Here is a 17,073-nt window from a genome sequence, read left to right as displayed (position 1 = left end):
GTATCGTTAAGTCACTTCTGAATCGTGTGAAAATCAGCAGCCACGGCCCTATCTCTCGGTCAACTTACAAATAATTGTATTGACATTGTTATCATTGCCACGTAACAGATAAGACTACGTTACAGTGTTATTTTGGCAATGGCATTTCAGTACACATGCATAACACGAGTCAGCTTTAAAATTACCAGTACTGCTTTAAGTAATTTCTTCACCTGAGCGACGTATTTTCTTGCATTTTCATGAAGAGTTCGCGCATGGACTGATCTCCCCACCACCTTTCAGCCTCCACCTCTTGCTCTTTCAGAGCAAATGACCTTGTAACTGGCTTCGATTTCCAGGTCAACTGTGAGAGTTGACCTTATGCGCATGCGCAATCAGAAGGCGCCATGTTTTCAACGGTTCATCATGTCAATGCATATCGGGGAGAGAGAGCCAGTCTGCTCACCATTCGTACTTCAACAAATCTTATTTTTCAAGCACATTTTCGTCATCTGTACACCTTGGAAACAATGTGACATCAATTCTGATATGCATAGAAAGTGTTCCAATCGAGAATTACATCGGGTTGAGACATAGGTTGGCATCGATAACTTGACGATGGCAGTGCCTCTACACTGCCAGTATACAGCTGTACTGGTACTGCGGTAATTGTAATGCAACTTGTAAGGTAGGCCCGTGAGCTTGAGGTAGGCAAGGTTTGTTGATCGCCTGTTTTAATACCACGACCATATGATATGAATTTTGATTGTGTAACATGTAGAATATTTCAGTTCTAAATTTTTTAATAAAGCGTCGTTGAATGTACTGAAATGCTTTGTATGCAGTTTATTCTGTTTATGATGTATGTACAGTTGAGAAAAATTTTGAAAAATTTGAGTAGGCCTAAGCATGCACAATGTTCTACTCTCTATTTCGACCTGAATACCACTCATGATTGGTCATTGAATGATTGATTTTTCCAGCGTGAGATATCTTATGCAAAGGTCCATCGATACCATGGTGCTCAGTGAAGTTGCCACCAAATTACATCAAACGGATGTTGTTGTGGTATGCAATATTGTGATACTCATCATGAACTGCAGCCCTAGCCTGTGCTACACCATGGCCATCGGTCAATTTTTAAAGTCTAAAAATTGATTGACATGTTAACATACTTACATTTTCATTTTCAACACTTTTGCAAGATCTCCATGCCTCACTTATTTCTTGTTCTTTGTCTTAGCTACATCTTATACGTAATTTATTCCATCTACATCTTGTCTGCCTTTCATCTACATTTTATCTACTCTCTAAACTATGACCTGATGATTAATATGCACAAAAGTAGACAAAGCAATAGATCTACATCTTGTCTACATGTCATCTACCTGAGATCTACATTTCATCTAATTTTTCATCCACATTTTGTCTACATTTCATCTACTCTCTGAACTATGACCTCATTAGTATGCACAAAAGTAGATGAAGCAGTTCATCTACTGCCCAATTAAAATAAAGTCTACTGTAGATCTAATGTGGACTAGATGTAGATCTCAATTTTCCGTAAGGGTTGCCATTGAAACCCAACTCTCTCACGCAAAGAAAGAACCCTTAGCTTACTGATAATTAACAGCGTGGCATAAGGCACAAATTCTCTCTCGTTATGACTAAGAAAAACTCAATAAAACCTGTTACTGTGGCCCACTAATCCAAGCACTCTGCAAGTAAAGTATTCGAAAGCACATACTATAATATTGACATACAGTCATGGCATCATGTCAATTTTGTTTCATGTACCAGCTTACACGGAATATCGATTACAGTCTCATGAGGGCGCCAAACTGACATATTCAAAGTAACTTAATTGAAGCAGCCACACTCCCCCCTTTGGGAAAGGTTGTCCCAACCAATAAACACCTCATTTTTTTATTTTGAAGCTCTCAGCCTCAACCTGTGCTTACTTTCACTATGAGTGCCGAACACTTTAGCTCTAGCTCACACAGACCCTGTGTTTCAGCATCTCCCACAGAATAAAATAAAACTCTCAGTGTCTGAAATATTACTCGACTGATACTCATGATTAGGTACAGTGTATCAATTACCATTGATTCAAACACATAAGATGCTACACAATTGTGAGGTAAGACTTTTAGGCTATGGGAAACTTTAGATCTTTTCCTCACCTACTGAAAACTAGGATTTAGGGGTTTCTAGCACACAAAACTCCTACTCTAACATAGCCCCATTCACTATTGAGTTCAGTAATAATATAACAGTACATCCCAGCCAATTAGCCTCACCTGCAAAGAGAAGACCAAACATGTTTTATCCCAATATTTAGGGTCCAACTTACCTTACCACATCTGTCATTAATAAACTTGGCTCCCACGTACCTCTGTAACTACTCAGATAACTACCAAACCTTCATTACTACAACTCCCTTGAGTTCACATCCACTCGTCTGGAATCTGCTACTCCTTGACCTACTTTGGAATCACTGTTTATAGTAAACTAAGTATCCTGAGGCTGCACTTGAAGTGATTCAAGTACTTTCAACAGTTCCTCTATTACATAACCAACAAATTACATCTTCTGAGATTGCAACATACCTCATTGACTACACATGTGGGCCAAACTCAATCTATCTGGTGTTCTCCGTACACGGGTAGATCTCCTGGGTAACGCCTATGGTTCTGACTGCATCAAAGTATCTGATGATACATCGACAGGAATACTGACAGATTCTGATGGTTCTTCTCCAGGGAATCTTTCTTAACTTTCATGACTCTCAAACAAGTTTTCTCTTGATTGGTCTGCCCTAACAGTCATAATGTCCTCTGATATTTGGGTAGCAAAACTATCATATTCCTCACGAATTGACTGTTCCACAACTTGTTCCTTTATTTCATCCGAGGGCACATCTTCCCCGACATCTCTCAAAGGGTTTTGGAATCCAAACAAGATCTCCCTGATGTTCGTTTTCAGAATCTTCATCAGTCTCATCCTTTGTTTCTTCAGCAATCTGCCTACTACGAGTTCTCACTCTGTACTCAGTCTTCTGCATCTTTGCTTTCTAAATAGCTCTCATTGGTCTCTCCGGACATGGGGTAGGTAGTGAATAACAAGGTAATAATGGATTCCTATGGAGAATCTGGTTTCCTCCTATTCCTGTCTCAGGTTCTGCCTCATATACCAGTATTGCTGGATTAGTTCTCTTCAGTAAATAAAAGGGATACTTTTCCCATCAATCCGCTACCTTGTGCTTTTCTCTCAAATTCAAATTTCTGATGATTACTCTGTCTCCTGGCTCTGATATTGCTTCTCTAGTCTTCAAGTCATATCGCGTTTACTGTCAGCTGCACTCTTTCTGGCTTCCTTTGATGCCAATTCATTTGCTAGCTTCAGCCTCTCACGCAGTTCACCTGCATAGTCCTCTGGCGTTTCTTCTGCAGAATCCAATTGTAGGCATGAACAACTGGGGCAACATAGTTCTTCCAATCATATTTCTTGTTCTCTGGCAATTTACCCAACATATTAATCAATGTCTAGTTAAAATTCTCACATGACGCTTAATGACACTTAGTGATGCTAGACTCAAAATTACGGCCTTGGTCCGAGTGTAATCTGCTTGGAAAGCCATAATGTACAATTGAACAAATTATTAGCTGTTCTTGCCGCTTTCTGATCTTTCATTGGAATAGCTACCGCATACCGTGTAAAGTGGTCGGTAATTACAAGTATGTCTTTAATTCCGCCCTTTGAAGATTCTTACTGCAAATAATCCATACAAACCAACTCTAATGGTTGTGTCGTAGTGATATTCACCAATGGCACCTTTGCTCTGCCTTCTGGAGTCATTTCCTCCGTGTGCCCCTTTCACAAGTCTTCATCTTTGTCTGAACATCCTTGCTCATTTGAGGCAAATAAAACATTGCACGCAACAGATCTAGTGTTCTCTCTTGTCCTAGATGCCCAACCTCATCATGTACTCCCTTCAAAGCAGTGCCTCTGTATTTTGCAGGCAGTACTATCTGGAAGTGATGATGGCCATGCACATCAGTCCTCTTGCTGTGCAAAACTCCATATTTGAAACACAGTCGTTTCCATTCATGCAAACCTTGCTGGACTAACTTTGGCTCCTCATTTCTTTCCTCATTACTGGGAAATTTAATTTTACCTCTCTCTTTATACCAGTACAATCGTCTAATCACAGGATCCTCCAATTGTAGTTTCCGCCATTTCTTCATGGTCATAGGGGGCAGAGATGTCTGGTCTGGCCATGCACTTGGTTCATCAAACACCTGTGGAACTGCATCATCGGTATTTCCAATTACCTCTATACATGGACTGTCTTCAATCAAGTGTACCTGACATACTGCCTGTACTACATCAATGGATAAACTTTGTGTTTCGATGGCTGTGGTTCCATGGGATCAACGTGACAATCCGTCTGCATTTCCATCCTGACTTCCTGGTCTATACCGTAGTTGAAAGTTTTATGCGGACAATGCAGCCAACCAACGATGTACAGTTACATCAAGCTTTGATGTGGTCATCACGTATGTTAAGGAATTGTTATCTGTTATGATAACAAACTCATTGCCATACAAACACTCATGAAACTACTTTGTAACTGCCCATTTGAGGGCAAGGAATTCAAACTTATGTGCTGGATGATTCCGTTCACTACTGGACAGATCTCTGCTTGCGTATCCTATCACTCTCTTGTAGTTACCTTCTCCTTGATACAGCACTGCTCCAAGACCCAATGAGCTTGCATCCATGTGTAACGCAAAAGGTTTAGAGTAGTCAGCATACGCCAGCACTGGTGCCATGGTCAACTTCTCTATTACCGTATCAAATGTCACCTGACATTCTGGTGACCAGATGAATTAAGGCACTCTAATAACCGGATGCTTCTTCTTGTCCTTCTTCTTACACAGATTTGGCATGCCACTCATGAAAAGATTAAGAGGCTTTACAATTCTTGAAAATCCTGCTGCAAATCTTTTATAATAACGTGCAAATCCCAGGAAAGACTTGGCATTCTTTGGTACTGGCCAACTCTTCAGTGCCTCTATCTTAGATGGATATGTCTGAATGACATCTGCTGATACTACATGGCCCAAGAACCTCACATGAGCACGCAGGAACTGACCCTTGGAGATTTTGATTTTCAGGCTACATTCTTCAGCCTCTTGAACACCATTTCCAGATATTCAGGTGTTCTTCAACTGTGGATGAAAACACAATGATATCATCGAGATATACCAAACAAACATTCACATAAAGATCACCCAAACAACGTTCCATGGTATGTTGAAAAGGTTCCTGAACTTCCAGTCAGACCCATTGGCATCTTGAAACACTCATACAATCCTACTGACGTCACAAAAGCTGTCTTCTTAATGTCTCGCTCGTCCATTCCAATTTGCCAATAACCACCTTTAAGGTCAATAGATGAGAAAAACCTGGCTTCCCTCAATGCATCGAGACTTTCTTCTCTCTGTGGAAAGTTATAAGAATCCCTGATGGTACGAGTATTTAACTTTCTATAGTCAATACAAAGTCTAGAGCTTCCATCCTTTTCCACCATCACAATTAGAGCAGTCCATGGGCTGTGTGACTCCTGAATAACATCACTCTCCAACATTCCTTGTAATATTTGTCTCAGTTCGTCATACTTTGCAGGGGGTAACTGAAGATATCTCTCCTTAATGGGGGTATCGTGATCCTATGTTTCACCAACTCGCAATGACCTAGGTCATTGTCATCCTTAGAGAATACCTCCGTATGTCAATCAAACAAATCCTTCACCTGTCGAAGTCGGTGTTTGTCAATAGGCGATCCTGACAAGTCAAATTCCAATCCTTTGCAAGTAAACTTCAACTTGTGGTTCTCCCTATGCATATCTTCTTTCCCACATTCATCCTGTTTAATCTGCCCTTGATTGTGTACTCTACATTATCTTGGATGTCCTATCCATGTAATCGTTTCTGCTTTTCTGATGATCCCGCCAGGCTTGATCACTAATGGTTTCAATGTCCTATTATGTATCAATACAGGTACCTTTGACTTCTTTGGCAGACAAGTCATAACCGCTGTAGCAGGATTTGTTGTGATCCTTCCAGCTGACTTCTGACTGGGTTCAATAGCTACCATTTACTCATACCCTTATAGGTCCACCATGGGCTCTTCCCATCACTGTCCTCGCATGATGTGATTCTATGGCAACAGGGTGTTTTAACATCCCACGTATCTCACCAATACACCCATCTTTGCCAATAAAGTGCTTCCTGGCCTCTAGCCTTTGACAAATAACTTTGCCCACAGATGACATCTTCATCTATTGCATCATCTTTCGATGAAATGCCATTTCTTTTCTCAAAGGGTAACATCCCAGTATATTCGTCTCAGCCATTGCAGGTATCTTCAAATTGTACTCGCTATCTTTGACCACTAAGGCAGGAATCACCTACTACTGCTGGTAACCAAACACTGATTCTGGGAATGACAATGTCACGTCCACATATCCCAGGAAAGGAACAGTCTGTCCTCCAGCTCCTGTTGCAGTCAATGCTTCAGAAAAACTTCCATGATGATAACTCTCAGAAATTGTAGTAACCTGTGAACCTGTATCGATTAAACAGCGACATTTCTGTCCTTCAACAACAATAAAATCCTCATTAGGTGCACCAACCACTCATCCAATGGTTTTCCCTGCATCAAAACCTGTCGTCCACTAGCTTGCTGATACTTTCTGTTTGGTATCTTCTCATGGTTCTGTGTCTTTTCACCTGTATACCATCATTTGCCGTCCTTCCCTGCTGATCTGGAGCTGTATGCATAAGAATCGGGGATAAACTTTCTGCTGCCTGTTGTTTCAAAGCAGGTTTATACGGACATTTCCTGTCAATATGGCCCTCCTGGTTACATACATGGCATTTTCTACTGCGCTTAGGTTCCAGACAATCCTTGTATATGTATCCTTCTTTCTTATAATTGTAACACCTTATAATGGTTTCCTACCTTGACCTATAATTGATGTTCTTGCTTCCTCCAACACTGGTTCAGACTGGTCCTTAATGTCATGATCGTCCTTCAACTTGGCCATCTCATCTTTCATCTCTTTCACTGGGGAGTGTAACACATGGTTTTCTGTCTGCAGTTTCTGCAATGTCTTCAGAACTTCAATGATACCAGTCTTGACATTTGCTTCCTCAGTTTCTATCACTGTACTCTGATATGTCTGTCCAGAGGCGACATGCTTACATTTAGGTTTCTCTCAAAATTCTCTGAGTTCCTGTTCAATGCTACGAGCCATGCGAACTAACTCATCAATGTAGCAATCTGATCTCTCTTGTGGTCTAGCATACTCTTCAAATTGCTACCTGGCAACTTTCTCCAAAAAACTGTGCGCAAAGTTCCATCAACCATAGCCGCCCAAATACGTCCCTGCTGCTTCACTTTGTTGATAGCCAACTGTAGTCGAGAACTGTAGGCTACAACACGTTCTTCCTCTGTTTGGTCGCTATCCCTGTAGAAACTTTCCAAAAGCATCGCTCCTGTTTTAACTTCACTGTAGATTATTTCTAACTTCTCTAAAATATCATCCAAACCGGCATCTATTCCTAAGTGCATCATAGTCAAACCAGCATCTCCTTTCAATGAAGCACACACAGTCTGAGCTAACACGTGCGATGTGTACACGCCCGCCTTCTGTATGCATTCAACTTCATACTTCCAGAGCTCAAAGACTACATCTCCTTTCTGAGAAGCATCTCCCGAAAACATGGACAGTTGTGGTCGCTGAAACAATCCTGCAGACACTTTTAACTGTCCACATCCATTGTAAAAGGACAACCTCATTACAGGGGAGCTTGTCTTGATGGACCGTCCACTACTGTTTAATAAAGTGGTTGATTCAAAATTAAAATCCTGATGCATGAAATGTCATGTCTATACCCATAAGGTCTCCTAAGTTCTCTTTCCACATCTGCTATCTGCAGATTGTCCCGATTTCCTATCAATTACCTTGTCAGTCTGTGCCTCTTGCTTAAAGGTATACAGTCACCTGTAATCTAAATATGCCCATATATGATCAAAGGGGCATTCCTTGGTATTCAAAATGCCCATGTGAGGGCGCTGTTTTTTAAAAGCGGCCACCCGCTTAAAATCTGTGATTGGTTAGATTTTCTATTTCCATGGTGACTGTGGCAAAATTGGAACAGGTGACAGTATACCTTTAACTTCTGCTCTATTTTTATTCCCCACAGGATTCTCTGTCCATGGCGTCCACATACCCCTACCCCTGCCAGTACGCAAATTGGCTCTGGTGTCCTTCCCACCTTTAAAAGTGTCAGATACGTGACAGTAACTGGGGTATCAAACTTGTTTTAGAGCTGGTGTCACCATAACATGGGATGCAATGGTACACAATCACTGCAATCAATAAACTTAAACAAAAGATCAACACACAAATCAAAATACACCATACAGCCCTGGGACGATTATGCGCTCAATGCGATAAAAACCCAAACAGGGATTTCCCAAAAACTGATTGCCACATGTAAATTGTGCACATGTACAATCAATACTGTTACCTGTGTATGAACCAGATGGTAATGTCAACTCTGTACTACTAGTTAAATTAAAATAAAATGACTGGCTAGTGTCACATCTCCGAAGACTTTTAAATGTAAGCGCTTACACTAACCAACACATCATATGTTTACACTGTGTCAAAGTCCCACATTGGGCGTCATTATTGTCATCCATTATTGGTCAAACCCGGCTATATATGCATGCAAGAAACGGAGCAAAACAATTTCTTTCAAAGTGTCTCTGAATTGCAGACACAGCATTGACATAGACAGTCTGGTCTACAGTCTGAGTCGCAACACATGACACACACTTGCAGAAGTTAATGTAACAAAATAATTTAATGAACAACAACAAAAATAAATTTCAACTAAATACTGAATCTCCTCTATCCTCTCACAACAGACTTTAAAGTATCCAACCACCAGAGGGCGCCGTAACCGCTGAGAACTCAACCTTCATCGACAAATACAATCTCCAAAATAGACGTGTAGATACACCCAGTAATGATTACTCTCTGATGTTAAAAATCATATACACTGAAAGATGATATCAAATAATCATCAGTTCCCCCTTGGTACTATATGATATAAGGATTACAGTACATAGGGCATAGCGTGTAAACTACACTCAGAACTTGTAAACTCTATGAAATGAACAATTGAATCGCACTGTCCGTTCAAGCAAAGCACTTGACTCTAGGGAAATTCTCTACAGTCCTTGCAGTAGCCGCGAGAAATTCCTTCCAATTCCGATAGCCGCGATTGATCGTTTTTCTGTCCCAGCAACATTCCCTCGATGTTTCTGTACCATGTGGCAATGACATCACTCATGGAAAATTCCAGATCATACGGGGATGCAGATCCGCACAAACGATGATAAATTTTCTTTCTATCAACCCTACAGATCACAACTTTCACAATACACTTGTTTCACAGTCCTCCTTTAATCGTTGGGTCTCTCCTCTCAATTTGTAACAATCCACGCTCATTGTGCTCTTTCCAGCGAACTGTTCTCACACAGAAAGTTCTGGATCTAACACACTTGACGTATGACCGAGTCTCGCCATCCAGACAGTTTTCTCAAAGTTCTCAACTTTTGAAGAGGACGGGAAATGTTCAGTTCTTACCCGATTCTCTGAAACCTATCGTCGACAAAGGCCATAACACTTCAACTTTGCACACACGAAAGGTAGAATCTCTGGTCCATCGATTCAGGTGACTTTTGTATCACTTTTGATGTCTACGCACTTCAGTGTCGACCATGTACTTCGCCATTGAAACCCAACTCTCTAACACAAAGGAAGAACCCTTAGCTTACTGATAATTAACAGCGTGGCATAAGGCACAAACTCTCTCTTGTCATGACTGAGAAAAACTCAATGAAACCTGTTACTGTGGCCCATTAATCCAAGCACTGTGCAAGAAAACTACTCAAAAGTACATACTTTAATATTGATATGCAGTAGTTATGGCATCATGTCAATTTTGTTTCGTGTACCAGCTTACACAGAATATCCATGACAGTCTCATTAGGGCGCCAAACTGACATATTCCAAGTAACTAAATTTTGAAACAACCACACATTTATGTCATTACATCGTTTGCCAAACTATCGACAACGTTGGTTGCTGCAAATGTGAAAGACGCTTGCTTCACAAGAGTGACCATATATTTTTGTAGCGAGTGAAAAAGTTAAATTAACGGATTGATCTATGCTTGCTTTTCTCGTATTGCAAAAGTAAGTAACAATTATTTTTGCATTCTTTAATCAACATTTTGTTTAGTCCACTTGTTCAATAGACATTGTAACTGTAGCGAAAGAGTCGCCACTTGATTATAGATAAAACGACTGTTAATAATTGTGATAAACGTTTAGTTGTACATCTCCTACACTTTTCTGTGAATCAATGTTTATAAGGATTCAAGTTGCCAGGGTCATCCTACAATATTGCAAGACGTCACTGCAAAAGGGTTGTGTTTATTACCCCTGAGCTAGGTCTCAAAACCTGGGATGTCAACGCATTTGTCATATTTTAATTATATATTGGTAAATCGGTATGATAGATAAATGTTTCTACTGTAAATAATATATATCACATTTTCTTTTATTTTATCAGATATGTTAAAGACGTTCGGGCATTTTTGTATAGTACTGTTCCTGTTCCTGCTAGCATTCAGTCTCAGCTTCTATTCACTACTAATGAACCAGGTATGGTGACATCTCACAACTTTGAATTCCAATCATCATTGTTCTTTGTAACATTTTTACAAAAAGGAAACAAAACATGAATGCCTCTTTCCTCTAATGCGACGATGTTGCCGACAACAAACTGAAAAGGACTTTTAGAAACGTCGATAATTCTAGGTTGCAAAACAAAGGAACTGCACATTTAATCTTGTTATCATTATCTTACGATACTTCCATTGAATTCTTTGTCGTTTTCGTACGATTTACTCAGGAACAGCATGATCTACTGACATCAAGATGATGATATATTGTGTGACTGTGTGATGTTCAGCGTGCAATTCGTGTTGATATAGATATTTTAAGTATAAACAAACAACATGGCCACTACTCATGCTATGGGAAAGAACTGTGTGACACGGGCAATGTAAAGTGTCACTTTCAAACCAATGCTGAGATTCTTCTGTTCTCCTCAAGGCTACCGGGAGAGAAATTCGGGTTCTCTCCAAGATATGGTGAGAACTGTTTAGTAGCCCGATTCTTACCGATGATAAGGGAAATTCTCAATATTCTCTGGAGGGACTTGAACTTGCCACTGATAACTGGTGATACTATAGGCTGAAAAGAATGACATAATACATATTATATTATCACTGAAATTCAGGCTGCAATGCATTCTCACCATATAGTGGTAACCACAAGAATATCCCACCTGGTAGTGGTTAAAATGACAGCAGAGTCTTACCACTGGTGAGTGGCACTTTCTCCTGAAAGTCACAGATTTTTCCATAGTGTCAATGATGCGCAGGGTCGACTACAATCATAAGCATTTTCAAACAGGGAAGCGATTAGCATGGCTGCTATCATATGATCGCTAACGAGCCAGCTTCCACTGAGCCTGTTTGATTCATTAAGTGACAATGTATGAGGAGGAATATGCTTACTTCAATGAAAAGACCATACAGTTTAATATTAATATGGCAATATATATATTCCGAAACGTATAAGCTCCCCGTCCTTTGTAATAACATTGGCATGGTTTTCTAATAAATCGTCGTTTCCTAGTATTAGCTCTTCTTTGAGTCGTAGTAGCATTTGTTTCATTTGTTCTTGTCTATCTGATGGATTCACAGCAAGAAAGACACAAGTACTAATACAACAAGAACAGGCGAGTTTGGGTAATGGTCTTTGAACATTTTAGAGTATTCCTGTATCATCACAACTCGAGTAAAATCATGATCAAAAGTATATAACATGAATCGTCAAAATTTGCTGTGAAAGGTTCTCGTAATATTTAGACTATTATTACAGGATACCGGAATATTGTGTAAGTACCTACTGGCATCTATCATTTTGCAATAATAGTATCGATCATTGTAAACATTGAAAATCATCCCCAAATACATCAATGCACGAAAGCCTAATATATATTCACTTACGCCTTTCTCTTAAATATGGTAAGGCTATACTCTTAGAGAGCTTACTTGTTCCGAACTACATGTACTTCAAACAGCCCCATTTCCGTAGAAAAATGAGCACGCTCATCACGGGATACCCCGTTTTACAGAATTTTACCTTCACTTAGCAGTATGCTCTTCAGCAAAGTTTTACTTTCCCCACTTCCTACCACCTCCTACCATTTTTGAGACTGGAATTACTCTCAAGGGCTTGCACTACATAATTCTTGAAAAAAAGTTTACCATGAAATGGTAAATAATTATTGACTTCGAGTGGCTTTGAATCCAGAGCTTTTATATGATTTCTGAAATGTTAAGATTTTGAAAAGACTGGTAATGTAAGTTTTAATAGGGCATCGAACACCTTCGAACAGAAATATATTTACAAGTAGGCTACAGCTTCTTGTTTACTGAGATTTCTTTCGACCTTGCGTATCGGTGGGTTCTCTGAAAATCACAGAGTTTATTTTATGAACCAGATGAGTTGTTCTCTTGAGACTGATTACGAACTTTGGGGCAAAGTGAAAAAATGAGACCAATACATGAAAGAAAAAATGTATTTCATGAGATTATCATACCAGTGATACAACTATACAATAAGGATCAGGCATTCAAAGAACCTTATGGTGAAACGCTAGCACTGGTAGAAAACTGAAATTAACAAATCGTTTGGAAAGCGTGAATGACAGTGTATAGGGGTATCTCCAAAAAAGGATACATCTCAAACTGGACAGCAGTCCTCTTTGTAATATGTGATATAATTTATTCAATGCAACCACTGTCTAAGGTAAGTAGCTTGCAGCAAATATGGATTAAGGGTACATACTATGAGTGAACAAAACAGTGCTAATGCAGTGTACCAGGTCGAAAAAAACTATAAGCTAGGAAGCTGGAGGTGGAAGAAATATGACTGATCAAGTGGAAAGCTTATCTTGACAGCCCCTCGCACAGGAACCTGTTCCTAGAGTACTTAAATTTCAGTTTGACGTAGTACCTGCATAGCTAACGTAGTACCGGGCACAGCTCTTTGCACAAGTCCTGCACGCATGCATAACCTCTGCCAAATATTTTACGATAAAGATGAAAAATGTCTGTATTATATAGGACGACACATGTACACTTCAATGACAGGCAATGGTAAGCAAGTAGCTATTTACAGTCAAAGAAGGAGTGTTTGACACTGACGCAGCAATAAGCTCAAGGGAAAAATAATGTAGATCACAACCCGCAAAAGGAAATTTTCTTCCGTTCAATCGTTGCTGCCATGTGACTCTGTTCCTAGTTACTGGAGTAGTTCCCATAACAAAGCGAGGGCAGCCACATCAGGGGCAGCTTTACAATAAACGTCACCAAGGACACACAGACAGAAAAGGAAATCATAGGGATATGTTTCAACAAGCCATTGGAATACAAAGCCCTAGGATTAAGTCCGCTGCTAGAAATCTAGATATATGTACTTCCATTGATTAAATGATATGATGGAATACCTGGCCCCTATGACAGGGAGTACTCTAGGACTGCAATGCAATTGGTTTGGAGCTACTGATAACCATGCTGACTGTGCCATAGTGCTTTCTACGCCATTGGCGCCATGCCAATAGCATTATTACATTACAATACTTTCTGCTTGAACCATATTTTAGCATCTTGAATCTTCACACCACCTCTTTGGAGTCATTTGAAATTGCCGAAGTGAACTTCCTGCTGTTCAGTTCTCCAACAAAAGAGATTAATCTGACTGGTGTAAACTTCTACATAGTTATATTTTTTACTGAAGGGACCTGCTGGTCGGCATGTTGGTTACTAGTGTCATGAATTAAACCAGTACCAGATTGCTGTTTATATCACATTACGTGCTCATTCCGTGTTGCTATTCGCCAGAATACGTCACACGATGATAAAATAGATACATCTAGTCCCTGCTGTATCGACAGAAGTAATGTCAAGGTGCATTTCTGAAATCTTTCCCTAGAGAAACAGGTTTTGGCCAAATTTAGAAAAGTGTAGTAATACATTAAGTTGGTACCTGAGACAATCCATTCACATGTATTCCTAACTTAATAAGGGTTTAACACATATTATTCCCATACTAAGAGATTTAACTTGTACAATGCAGACAAATTTCCATAGAAGTCTGTAGAAGTCAAATGTAATTCTACAGAAATTCCGAAGAACTCGTATTGAATTTTCATAGAAGGTCTTCAAAAACAGGCGAGAGGCTATAGAAATCTATAGAACTTGTAATTACTATAATTAGACGTTCTGTAAAAATCTACAGAAATGCTAGAGAAATCTATAAAGATTCTGTTTTTAAGTTTAAGTTTGTTTGTTTTTTTTGAGTTCTTAAAGAAAAAAGAGCCAAAACTCCATTAAATTCTATAAAGGATCAATAACATTTCCACAGAAATTTCTACGGAAATTCTATATACTTTTATTTTAATGTCTTTTTTGATAATTTAAATAGAATTTCTATAGAAAATGTTCATAAGGGAATAATCACCTACTTTCATACATTTGTAGATATGACTTTCAATGAGAAGAATGATGATACTAAAGTTTCTAATATTTTTGGTTTTGCTAAGAAAGAAGCAGTAGCAATAGACATAACCTTAAGGCAAATGCAGGACAGCTATTGAATAATGATAATTTTTACTGCAATTTGTTTTGTTTGGTCAGGCAATGTCAAAGGCTTGCCTTTTTCGTGAATCCGATTTTATTGGCGTATTTTGGAGTTCCGAACATGAGAAGCAAGTGCATCACTTGTATGAATATTGGGTGATTAAGCTAATGCAGAAGGATAATAGCTTTATTTTGCAAAGGGGATGTAATTATGTTAAAGTGTTAGTCGTCAGCGTAAGGCATTAATGTAAGCCAAATTTATTGCTGAAGACGGCAGCTGGAGAACTGTGGTAAAAGTTAATAGTAAGTGAAGGTCACATGCTGGGTGACTCACCCTGTAAAGAAATGAGGTCTCCCATGATCGGCCAGTTCCAACTGGTAAGCTGTCCTAAAGTATTCCGCTACTTTTTTCAGTCTACTTTTAGTTCATATGGATACGCCCTGATGAAAACCTTTGTAATGTTGACCGGAGAATTTGAATACAGTAATATATTTCATGGAATTGGTTATCTGGAACAATGTGAATACGACAAAGAATCTCCTGAGTATTTTGAGAAGATGGTCTGGTATGAAGGTGTAACATACGTTATCTTTGCAATATTCATAGTCATCGCAGCGATACTAATTATGAATCTTCTGGTAAGTTGTCCTTGCCAAGAGTCAAATGATAAATAATATCACTGTAAGACTAATAGAAATGCTCCATACCCTCTTGTGTATCATAAAATTTGAACGATTATAAAATTTACTATATGGCATTCCTATATTGAATGTATCGGGTAAAAGCTATGGTTGCTCCCAAGCAACTTTGTTTGATATCCTTTGCATACTTTGTGATTATAATCATAGCTAGATGTTAGGAAATGGTCGACATTGCCTGAAATCCAATCAACGACAACATTTATGTTCTTAGTAGCTGCTTTTTCTTGCTTATAAGATGCTTATAAGAAATTATATTGTTTTGTACACTTTCCAATTAACTCAATAGAAAAGGAAATAAAAATTTAATGAGGTATGATATTTATCTTTGGCTTCAAGCTGCCTTTGGCTCAGGTACTGTATAGAGCATTTGAAAATAAGAAATGATCTTTTGGTATATCATACTGATGCTCTTCAAACTGTAGAATACTTTCTTTATGATCTTCATGTAAACTTTGTCACATTTAACACTGAGCATGTTCATTCATTTTAGTCATACCAATTTTAGTGTATCATTTGATGATCCTGACTACACTTTGCAGGCGAAACTTGAAAAAAGATCGATCATTAGAGTAGTTTCAACAATGTGTTTCAATATGTCAAGTGCGTACACGTGCGTTATGTTAACTTTAGAAGGGTTCTTGTTAATTTAAAACTATTGCAATGAGCTATTTCTCAGTCTGATCTATAGATTGTGTATATGTATAACATACTTATTTATATATCAAATATGAATGTTAGTAAACTAACTCATATCTATACACGTGATACCCATTTTAGATCGGTCTTGCTTTACACGATGTCAAAGCTGTCCAAGAGAAGGCAGAGTTAAAGAAACACGCTTTGCAGGTTAGTATGCATCATATGAAGAAGAAGAAGTAGTAGTAGTAGTAGTAGTAGTAGTAGTAGTAGTAGTAGTAGTAGTAGTAGTAGTAGTAGTAGTAGTAGTATCTTTGTTATATCAGAGTTGATGAAATAAACCATCTTTAACGTCTCTCTATTGTTTGGTGAAGGATTTCCTTATTGTAAGGTGGGGGGTCTTGAAGAACATCATCAATGTTTTTGAAATTTGTTTTACGTATTTTTAATAGTGATTTCAATCAAGTGAGTAAGTCATTAAGAAATTTTGGAATGTAAATAAAAGGAGTATCGATTTCAACTGCATGAAGATCTTTAAAATAACACAAGCTTTGAACTTGATTGAAATAATAATTAAAAAACGGATAATATTATGGTCATATAGATATCTTTAAATAAATGGAGACTTAATGCATTGACATGGAACGGTAAATGATCGAGTCCTTGGCCTCCTTCATTGATATGAAAGTATAATTTTTTATGCGGAGATCCAATGTTTTCATTGCCAAAATAAATCAAGCAGGCGAGACTGAATGTAGGCCACCATACCAGCAGGAAGGAAAAGTGAGGAACTATGGTACACAAACTTTCTTGCGAGAAAGTTGGTGATAATCAAACCTCTCCCACGATACGACGTGTTTGGAGCATATTGATTCCATTAGTCAATATCATT

The 17,073-nt window shown here is 38.7% G+C and overlaps 1 protein-coding gene across 1 annotated transcript in view; it reads left to right on the top strand.

Moving 5' to 3' along the window:
• LOC139142461 (transient receptor potential cation channel subfamily A member 1 homolog) overlaps positions 1-17,073 on the top strand; it is a 66,981-nt gene that overhangs the window by 24,734 nt on the left and 25,174 nt on the right. The window contains exons 9-11 of the mRNA XM_070712399.1: positions 10,700-10,791; positions 15,258-15,482; positions 16,323-16,391. Of these exons, the coding sequence (XP_070568500.1) occupies positions 10,700-10,791; positions 15,258-15,482; positions 16,323-16,391 (386 nt within the window). The remainder of the gene's footprint in view (positions 1-10,699; positions 10,792-15,257; positions 15,483-16,322; positions 16,392-17,073) is intronic.

Source organism: Ptychodera flava, chromosome 10 (genome assembly GCF_041260155.1).
Source record: "Ptychodera flava strain L36383 chromosome 10, AS_Pfla_20210202, whole genome shotgun sequence".
Classification (NCBI taxonomy): domain Eukaryota; kingdom Metazoa; phylum Hemichordata; class Enteropneusta; family Ptychoderidae; genus Ptychodera; species Ptychodera flava.
Note: the sequence above shows the minus strand (reverse complement) of the source record. Positions and strands in the feature narration are given on the sequence as shown.